This window comes from Musa acuminata, chromosome BXJ2-5 (genome assembly GCF_036884655.1).
Source record: "Musa acuminata AAA Group cultivar baxijiao chromosome BXJ2-5, Cavendish_Baxijiao_AAA, whole genome shotgun sequence".
Taxonomy (NCBI): Eukaryota; Viridiplantae; Streptophyta; class Magnoliopsida; order Zingiberales; family Musaceae; genus Musa; species Musa acuminata.
In genome coordinates, this window is record NC_088342.1 from 5,349,638 (window position 1) to 5,360,022 (window position 10,385).

Consider the following 10,385-nt stretch of genomic DNA (forward strand, 5'->3'; position numbering starts at 1 on the left):
TTGTGCTTCTGCTTTCTTGTATCTTTGTTCAATTATTGCGGTGGTGTTTGTGTTGCCCTGTCGGTGCTTCCTCGTCACTGATGCACCTCAGAATGATCGAGCTAACAAAGATCATGTAGCTCTTGCCAACTCTGTAACCTTTCCTATGAGGCTCGGACAAGCCGGGGATGAAGATTCATCAATAAATTTCATGTCTTTTGGTGTTTAGAGGTCTAGTTTGTTGTCTTCTACATGTTCTGGCTGTTCTCTCTGCTGGTCTTTCATGTGATGTGTGGCACACAACCAAAGAGAGGTGGTATCTTCGGCGATGATGAACATTCAACCATCATTGTCATAACAATCAGAGATAATACCTTTGTCATGAAGCTCATTGTAATGCCAAAGTAAATTGCAGAACAATTAGCAAACAGATTCTATGCAGTCTTATTGTATATGCATCAAATTAAGGAGCATATCAGAGTAGAACAAAAAGTGTTTCTGGATCATTATTTCTAAATTGGTTACACAGTTCTACAGATCTTGTAACTAGCAGCATCTTCATGACATGATCAAGATGCTGCATACCAACAAGTACACGCTCTGAAGTGTGTCATCATCTTTCTGCAACTATACAGATGGTGTAGCCTTCGGAAAGTTGGGCTTTCGACAGGAGGTTGAAGATGAAGAAAATGCTGCTCGAAAATACATTCATTTGACTTGGATGCTATGTGATCTGTCCTGGAAGATAGCAAGCGTTTCCTTGTCACTGTGCTGTTGATGGCTGGAAAGATCCTCACCGCGAATGAAGGCAATTAATTGCTGAGTAAATAGCTGGGGAACATGGTGGATGCTGCCCTCAGACTAGGTTTTCTCTGCTGTTAAGATCCACTAGTATTACAAGAAAGGCACCAAATCTCATCGGAAGAACTCGTCGTCATCGAACCCGAACACATCCTCGAGATATGTGTCTGCCATGAAGTCCATGTCTAGATCGGTCGCGGTGTGGAAGCCGGAGGTAACGTCGGGGGTCGTCACCACCGGATTCTCGGTCGCTGGTAGCAGGAAATAGCCCGACGACGAACTGGCAGTGGTCAGATTGCTCGCTGCATCTTCATCACTCTCTTGTTTCTGAGAGGCAAAGGAAGCAGGCACCGAAGCTTCTTGCCTAACGCCATGACCGCCTGCTCCAAAGCTAATTAGGCAGGTGTCCTGCAAAATGGAAGCAGAGATCATCTGAGGAGGCACCACGGTTGGATCCCTGCAGGTGTGCTCCCCGATGTATGTGATCACGAAATCGGTGGGATCGTCCTCTGATAACTGCGCCTGTCTGTGCGCCATGCAACCTTGATCGTACTTGTGGGTACACCTGAAGTAGCTCCTGCAACATCAAACTCCATCAACGACCTCATACTTGCTTTTTGTTCTCGGAATAGATTACATGACGCAGAGGAAAAATACCTCGGATGCTTAGCACTTTGGATCTCTTTCTGTCCGTATTTTCTCCAGGTTTGGCCATCGTCCAGTGTCTTGGATTTGACGATCCGCAGGGAAGAAGATTGTATTCTGCCACCCCCAACAGAAGAAAAGGTTCGAATTAGTGAAAGAAGTACTACTTCGATTAAGAAAACTAAATATTCAACCATTTTTTCTGTCTCTTAATGCTCGAAGGATGTCATCTAATCAATTTTAAAGTAAGAACTCTTAGCTGCCTAAAGGGAATTACCTTCTCCGGCAACCTCCACGCCGGTCACCCGGATTCACCTTCCGTTTCTTGGTCGGGATCTCGCTACTTCGGTGCTCAGAAGAAGGGGGGCCATCTCCACCCTGCTGCTTGCGGTCCAGCAAAGAGAAGGCTCGCGAGATCGAGCCTTCGAGCTCCTCAAAGACGGCTCCCACCGTGGAATTCCCCTCCAACGCCTCCCGGAGCAACACTCCGAGCCGGGAGGTCGATGCCCGGATCTTCGCCATCTCCCGCACCACCGTGCCGCCGACCAGGGACTCCTCGGCTTCCCCACAAGCCACAACAGGCGTGTGTTCCATTTCTCCTTCTCCTCTTCCTCCTCCGAATGCTGCCGCCTTCCCTAACTCGACTGGGGTGTGCTCTGTGTTTTATACAGCTGCCGAGGGGGGATCGGGGCAGTATGGGAAATTGCACAGAGAGCATAATTGGGAGAGGAAGTTTCAAGGAAAGCAGCGCGACGTCATGGAGGAGAAGAGGGCGTGCTGTCATGGAGGTGACGCCTCAGGACCGACGTCATCGCCACTGCCGCCACCGTCTGTACTGGGAGTTGTTGCGTGGAAGAAGAGGAGGGGGCCGTGACTTGTGTGCCAAGCAAAAGGTGTGAACGCTTTCAGATATGTACATAGATAAGGCCAAGTTGTCTGTTAGCATCATTTTCCAAAGTTAACTTTGACCAAATCAACCCAAGAAAAGTTGCTTCTCCATGTGAGCTTGGAAATTGGAGCTCAGGCCATCTTGCATCCATGATATTATCATATGTTGGATCTTATGTCACCTCACTTAGATTGGCAGTTGTGTTGGGTGGGCCCGCCCGGATAAGATCAATGATGTTGTTGAGGTGTTTAGATGTTTAGGGGTTGCTTTCGGAGAGTATTTAGTGCACGAATTCCTGTCTCCGGTGGATTGAGGCCCAAATCAAAGTGACACACAAAGCGAGCTCTGTCACCAACAACATGAACACAACATTATGGCTCGAATGATGTGTCACTATGGAACACTGGAAGAGTCTAAATGAGTGAGATGCTGCAATTGGATAGCATGGTCTTTTGGAATGGGAAAGGGGTAAATGCATCCCTTGGCTTTGCTTGCTTTCCAAAGGAACTCATAAGATGGGGCCTACCGTTGTTGCACCTTTTCCTTATGTTGTCAAACTTGTGAGCATGTGCTCATTTGGTTGAGTGTAGTGCGAGTCAGTGAGGGCATTTGCAATCTCTCTCTCTCTCTCTCTCTCTCTCTCTCTCTACATCCTACGAGTAGATTTACATGTCTCTTTTGCATATTGGGCTCACGATATCGAACGATGTTAGAGCAGTTGAGGAGGAAAACTCCCCACAAAACCATGAGCGAGAGCGGGTGGGTAAAGACCATGGTCCGTCGAAAAGAAGCTTAGTCAGGAGGTAAGGTGAGGGCCAAATCTGCACATCATGAGGCAATGGGAATCCATTCATATCAGAGGAAAAGGAGAGCATCAATGCCACACTGCAGATTCCTGTTCTTTAGCATGAGAGGACTGATTCCATAGAAAAGAAGTCGTTTGATTATTCATTCACCTGCCATGGATGCCACATATGCCTTGTCATCTTCTGTAAGTGTGAACAGATAGACATACTGGTCAAGCGAAAACCTTAGGGTTGGAAAACTTTGGAATAACCTGTCCTCTTCCTTCCATCATCTCACACCTTCCACAGCCGTGCTTACTACTTCACACAAATGTCCGATGACGATTGGGGTGAGCATGGAATGAGTTGGTACTTAAATCCATAGCCACACCGCCCAAATAATATATCTCCAATTTATGTGATTCTAGTCCGCTTAGTTAGATGTCAGTCAAAGATATCTCGGTTTTCCCAACCCCATTCAACCCAGTCGGTCAAATTATGTTGTTGACGCGAACCCACCAACCGGATGATCATGAAAAGAAAGAAAATTAATCTAATTTCACACCGTCTCACTGATCTGAAACATATCATCGTCTATATTGTTTATCACCGTGAATTGACTTATAACAGAAACACGGTCTCCGACCAAATCAATCGATTTAGTGCCAGCATTGGATTTAAAGATCGAGTCCAGGTTCTTTTTTTTTTTTTTTAATTGGCTCGAGCTTTCAAAGTAGTCAAAAATAAAAAAGGTAAAATTTTCGTATAGACACCATGTTTGTCGAGATCTAAACCTAATATTTACTTTGAGCAACTCATAGTTTGGTTGTCTTTGTCGGATGAATTATTCATCCAGATGAACACAATCTGAGCCTTAAAGGTAGGTATATTTGCTTGTTCGAGGTGAGATGTAAAATAAAAATCTTATAATGATGGACACATACATAATATGAGCGACTGGAGAGTCCCAAAAGAGTCTACAAGAATGTTGACTCTCAAAAGGGGAGACTAATCCAATAAAAGCTAGTCAGTCGGACTCGCAGTAACAACACAATACCATCGAAACGTAATCCTTTTGGCATACACAACCAGCCTCACAGTATGCAAAATATCTACAAGTTCTCAAGTCTGTTGACCATTATTTTTCCACATTTCAAGACAGCTAATAATGAGAAAAAAAAAAATTTCTTAAGCAATAGCAGGAGACAGGAACTGAAATAAAAAAAAGGGCAAGGGAAGGAGGGGGTTTAAAGTTTAAACCATCAGCAGTTCCCACAGCAAGGTTGAACCACCTTCAGTTCAGTTGGTAGCATATTTCTGGGTCCAAGTGCGGGCTGTTGTCTCATACTTGGCTCTGTCAGTCTTGTACATGTGAGCAATCTCCGGAACAAGAGGGTCGTCAGGATTTGGATCCGTCAACAACGAGCAGATTGACAGCAGCACCTGACCAACAAACATTATTCCACAAGGAGAGGCCCACACAATATACTTTGCCTAAATTATTCTCAATTATGCTAGATAAGAAAAAAATGTTGACATAGTTTAGTTTTAGCAGTGGCTGAAAGTTTAAGGTGAAGAAATAGGTTGTTAACAAACTTTGACCAGGGTCTCCGGTTCAAGTGAAGCGGAGGATGCTCATGCAAACCAAATCAGGTTTCAGTTTGAAAATATCTGAACAAGGATAAAGGTCGGGAACCACTTGAAATTCAAAATTTGAAGGCTCTGCTATTTGCTCCTACCACATATTTGACTCCCAACTAAAACTAAAACTAAACTTGATACTAATTTGAGCTCCTTACTCTCCTAAACTTCATTCTGTACTCCCAACTTTACCCACAGTGACATGTCAAAATTATGAAACCATTAGACAAACTCCAAAGGCAGATTGGTTTTGAACCTGTGATAGTTTCACAAACTCTACAACCAACCTACAGTAACTGACCACCAAATCTAACCCAGCTTACAACATTTGGCTTCTCTACATCTTAAACAAGCTTACAGTATCTGGTCTTAATATCATTACACAGGTCAACTTCCACAAAGAATGATGATTAGTAGTAAGAAAGTTTGGAGTATAACTATTAAAAATGTTGAAACCTCATCCAAAATGCATCCTATTTGATATTTTTATTACTACAGTTTATGTACATCGATTAGGAATACTGTTTTTATGTGTGTGTATGTTATATACAATGGCTACCCTCAGAAGAGCACACCTGCGATTACTCAGTCCATTTTCAACCTTCATTAGTTGGTGCTCTCTCCCAATCTCCCTACCCTACAACCATCCATTCCCCAAAAGAACACAAAATAAATAGGGAAAAAACCGCCCCTGTCATATGATCCAAGCAAGAAAACAGTCATTTGTGATCTGGCAATCAGCTGCCAATCTAACAAATCATCGGATAAAACATGGGAAGTTTCTGTATTGTACAATTTTCAGGGCAGAAAGTCGCCCACCTTAATTTCATGTATCAACGAATTGGTTTAACAAATTGGTAACATGTTAGCTATCATATTCTGGTTAAGGCTGACTGAATTCAGTTCAGATTTATTTTTGAACAAAGGTAACTCATCCAAAATCAAATCCTGGATGAGCCCAGGCTGAAACAATCAGATATTTTGCGAGTTTAAAAAGAAAAAACAAAATAAGTTTATGAAAAGACAATCTGAGTTGCAACCACAGGAAGCAAGTCATACCTTGGAAATGGTTAGGGCAGGGCTCCACTGCTCTTTGAGGATATCCAAGCAGATGCTCCCGTTGCTGTTGATGTTTGGATGGAAGACTTTCGTCTTGAAAGAAACCTGCAGCATTAATCAAAGTATTCAACATGGATGGCTAGCAGCTATGTTAAAAATGACAAGTAGATACTTGTGTAATTGATCAAATAAACTGTTATCCAAATATCCAAACATCACTGAGCAAGTAACCAGCATTCAGGGTTCCAGTTCATACAAATCACATCTAGAAACTTCAATTACGGGAAATAAGCAATAAAAATAAGCAAGAGCACCTTCCTAGGTTGACCGTGACCATGCAGAACCACATGCTACAAAATTATTATCCGCCTATGGTTGTCACCGTCCAACTATACCATGGCAGTTCCATTTTATCCATATGAAAAACGCATGAATGTAAGGGTAAGCAAATGCCACATTTAAACAATATCAGCTCTTCTGCCACAAGTAAAATGGAAAACATGTTAGTGAAAACCAGACAGGACTTGATGCACGCTGTGATTGTGTTGATAACAGTCAGAGCCTTGCAATCAGTTTTACCATGAGACTTGGCTTGGAATGTAACTCAGCGGCTGTAAAGGAATTGTCTACTTCCTGATCCTTAAAATGGCAACAACCATAATTTGTCATTACATGAAGTTGTGATCCTCATGTCGTTAATTTGGCAGCACATATTTCCAACAGTGCCAACTCAAAGAACACCAAGAACATACTCCATGATGTATCCCACCCTTAAACACTTGTATTTCAATGAGTCATTATTAAGTTAAACAGCAAAGCAATGAATTTAAATGCGGGGTTAAATGTTATCTCATAAAGAGGGTGCAGACACGTACATGAACCAACCACAATGTCTAATGCAAGTGGAAAAATGCATCAAAGAGTGGTCTACAAAGTACTCGCTAAGCCTGAAGTGAAATCTCAAGTTTGGTTGTTTCAGATATTTTTTCACTAGATGATTTTTCTAACTTAAAGACCAATCAATAAATTGTTACTTGGAGAATAAAAGGTCTTAAAATTTATGGAGGTTTGTCCAGGGTTAAACCCTGATATGAAAAAATTTCACAAAAAAATATTGAAAATGTGCAGTGAGGGTCATGCTGAAAAAAAGGTCACTGAATGTACTTCTTATTTTTACATCACATAGCATGATGTAACTCTTCAGTAAATGGCAAAAGCTATGATTTCTATATTTAAACTGATACTAATATATCTACAAACTGTATTCGCTATTGATTTCATTTAAGCTAGGAAACTCACCAAGTTCAACAAGTAACAACCTCAACTTTAGATAGGTTAAAATTTTTCCAACCTTAGCAGATACTCAGAAACATAGTATATTATCTACACCATGACACTACAAACTAAACTACATGCAAGTGACAAAAGAACGAGAAAGGTATGAAAGAGATTTTTTCATCATCACCTGAACTTCTTTTTAAATATATACATAGAACATAATTGGAGCACTCAAGACTTTCTTCCAGGATAGTATATAAAGGAGTTGTGAGCCAAAAGATCATTTTCAAGCGCATAATTTAATATACAAAATTACAAAATCAGAAAAACTGAATCTTCTTCAGGAGAAAGCATCTTGCCTTTGGTGGTTTGAAGGGATAATCTGGAGGAAAGTGAATGTTCACCAGGAAAATACCTCCAGCATAAGGACTATCAACAGGCCCCATTATAGTAGCTTGCCAATGGTACATATCTTCTCCTAATGGACCTGAAAAAAAAATTAAAATAGCATTTTGGATCACTAGTGTGTTCGCAAGAAAGATCTAAATTACTACAAAAATGGTATTTGTATTTCCATTCAAGGAACTAGAACTAATAAAGATCAGATTTGACAACAAAATTTGATTAGAATGAATTTGTACCATTGATAACAAATTACTTATTGTGAGACTAAAATATATACATGCACCAAGTGCATCACTTTTGCAAACATATTTACCTAGAAACAACAAACATGCTAAGTCTTTCCTTTGACAGATTATTTCAGGCCACCCTTAGGGCCTTAGAATCCAAAATAGAATAATCACCACTTCTCATATATGAAGTATCAAAATTACTTCAGACTATACATGCATGAAAGAATCATATTGCTGAATAATATTCAAGAGACTTAAATGAAAGGAGTGTATGTTTGGTTTTGGAACTGCTTGCCCTATCCCTTTTCCATCCCAGTATATCAAATGGATACCCAATCTAAATTCCAAATCAAACAGTGACTAGTTTGTAAAAACACTCAACCAGAATGGGAAGTCCTTTCTAATAAATTACAACTCAAAACTTTTTCATGAAAACTGAACATGCATAAGAATACATATCTCGACCTTCTCTTTTCCACACTATATTATCGTTGGCCTAGCTCAGACTTAAAGTAGTTGTTCATAAGATTTTAAATCAATAAGGGGTTCAAGCGACTTTGGTCTGCTTCATTCATATAACTTCATGTAGGAATACAAAATCAAACTTGGAATATATACTTGATCTAGTTAACAGTGAACAGATGTAAGTGAACCAAGGATCTTATGCTTTTCTCATAGGAAGTCGAACCATTTTGATCATCTAAATCTTTTCCCAATTCTCAATATATACTAGAAGCATTTGTTATGTTGACAATTTACCGTTGTAATGATCACACAAAAAGGAATTTAAGGAAAAAAGGTTTATATCATAAACTCATCAAGAAAGAAAAAAAAAATGCAAAAGACACAATCCACACACAAAGCACCCAATCAAACAATACGAAGGTAGTCAGTTTGTACCTGCACTGCATGAGACAGGAGGATCATTCTGCAAATCCTTCAATTCCTTCAAAATACGCTTTAATGCCATCTTTTACCTTTAGATGGAATAGGATTTTAATAGAATGAACACATTTCAAATGATAAATCATTAAAGGAAAAAAAAAATCAATTCTAAATTTCGTTAAATTTGCAACTTAACAGACTAAAATTCAAAATATCATAATCCAACTCACACAAAAGTTACTAAACAAATGCACAAAAAACTATTCATACTCCGAGGTCTTTACAAGTTCTCAACCGCCAGGATATTACTTTTGTGGCATAGAGATGCACCAATGGCACACCATGATACGTATCGACCCATGGCCGAGCCCAATCATAAATTCACAAGTACTTCATCAAAAAACATAAATCACATATTGGAAGTCATACCCACTGACTGATCGTGTAATTGTGATGAACAAAAATGTACTATCCTCTGTTGCATCCAGTTGATTGTGAATCCAGATCTTGTTAGATTTTCTTCATATATATACATATACAACAAAGATTTTAACAATTAAGAATAAACAATAATATCACACCACAGGAGCAGCGAATTAGTACAAACATGCCATGATCCCCTAGGTAGCCAAAAGAATCAGAAATATATATATATATATATATATATATATATATATATATATATATATATATATATATATATATATATATATTATCGTCGCAAAAATAACATCTACAAAACCCTAAACCGCTACTCCACGGAGAAAGAAGACGCGAAAAACTAGATGGTCCCGGCAGAAACAAAGACAAAGTGAAATCTAACAATTCTCGACAGATGATCCCTGTCGACCATGAAAGCAGATAAAGAATCACAAGAAAACGAGTAAAATATTTGTCGGATAAGATAATCCGACAAACATTCTGTGAAATCATAGCACATTGCTGCATGACATCGAACCGAGAGCAAGACAAGAAAACGTTCCGTCTCGATCAAATCACACTGGGGTTTCCAGACCAACAGAGATGGAAACCAAAAGAGAAAAGCGACAACCCAATCCAACGAGGAGGACGAAGAAGAAGGCGTCTTACCGCTTCGACCGAGTCGAGAAGAGAGCTCTGCGCCGAACGAGGTTTGGGAGGAAGATAGGGACGGGATAGAGAACCGCCCCGTAATGCCCTTTATAATAGCGGTCGCACGCGAGCACTAAGCCATAAAAGGAAGGAAATCAAACAGACGATGCTTCTCGAAGGTGCATACTCAAAGTGTACGAGCCACTTATATCGCGCAAAGGTTTCGCCGCAGAAAAATCGCATGCGGTGCTGTGAGGGCCGACCTTTTGTATGAGCATCCATATCCATCATAGCGGATCGGGTTTCTTTTGATCCGTTTACACCAAGCCCGAATCCGCTGCAAGTTTTTGGACAGAATTACATAAATAAATATTATCTAGATATGATTTTTTTTTAGATATAACTTTTCTGTATTTGAGTCCTAATTCGATTTAGTTATTTGGACATGATTGATTCTTTTAATATTTAAATTTTATTAGCTTCAAAATTAGGTAAGAAACTGAAATGCTAATCGATTATCACGTCTGGGAAGATCGATATTGGATGGGGTGCCCGATTAGATCCGGAGGACCCTTAAAATAGGATAAAGGTAAAAAGTAAAGTCATATATATAAATAAATATTTGAATTTAATTCATTTCAATTATCTAAGGTTAATGTTAATCGAGTTCATATTATAATAAGATAAAAATTTATGGATATTGATGAATATTTTTAT

At 39.7% G+C, this 10,385-nt stretch overlaps 2 protein-coding genes across 2 annotated transcripts; both read right to left on the reverse strand.

Annotated features, from left to right (window-relative positions):
- Positions 1 to 460: 460 nt before the first annotated feature.
- Positions 461 to 2,102, reverse strand: LOC135612215 (transcription factor WRKY45-1-like). Its single transcript, XM_065108208.1, has 3 exons — positions 1,703 to 2,102; positions 1,438 to 1,542; positions 461 to 1,357 (listed from the first exon to the last, which is right to left on the reverse strand). Exons 1-3 carry the CDS (start codon positions 2,017 to 2,019, stop codon positions 895 to 897), a joined length of 885 nt encoding a protein of 294 aa, XP_064964280.1. The 5' UTR covers positions 2,020 to 2,102; the 3' UTR covers positions 461 to 894.
- Positions 2,103 to 4,160: 2,058 nt separating this feature from the next.
- Positions 4,161 to 9,831, reverse strand: LOC103984185 (ubiquitin-conjugating enzyme E2-17 kDa). The gene is made up of 5 exons (XM_009401637.3): positions 9,687 to 9,831; positions 8,613 to 8,689; positions 7,437 to 7,564; positions 5,800 to 5,904; positions 4,161 to 4,542 (listed from the first exon to the last, which is right to left on the reverse strand). Exons 2-5 carry the CDS (start codon positions 8,680 to 8,682, stop codon positions 4,399 to 4,401), a joined length of 447 nt encoding a protein of 148 aa, XP_009399912.1. The 5' UTR covers positions 8,683 to 8,689; positions 9,687 to 9,831; the 3' UTR covers positions 4,161 to 4,398.
- Between the last annotated feature and the right edge of the window lie 554 nt (positions 9,832 to 10,385).

Bases quoted from the DNA above. Each gene is read 5' to 3' on its own strand.
- LOC135612215 (XM_065108208.1), bottom strand. From the start codon at position 2,019: ATGGAACACACGCCTGTTGTGGCTTGTGGGGAAGCCGAGGAGTCCCTG. The intron at 1,543-1,702 runs GTAATTCCCTTT...TGGGGGTGGCAG, and splicing joins CGTGGAGGTTGCCGGAGAAG to AATACAATCTTCTTCCCTGC. The intron at 1,358-1,437 runs GTATTTTTCCTC...TTGATGTTGCAG, and splicing joins CAAAGTGCTAAGCATCCGAG to GAGCTACTTCAGGTGTACCC.
- LOC103984185 (XM_009401637.3), bottom strand. From the start codon at position 8,682: ATGGCATTAAAGCGTATTTTGAAGGAATTGAAGGATTTGCAGAATGAT. The intron at 7,565-8,612 runs GTACAAACTGAC...TTTTTTTTTCAG, and splicing joins TCCTGTCTCATGCAGTGCAG to GTCCATTAGGAGAAGATATG. The intron at 4,543-5,799 runs GTATGACTTGCT...TTTGTTGGTCAG, and splicing joins CTGCCCTAACCATTTCCAAG to GTGCTGCTGTCAATCTGCTC.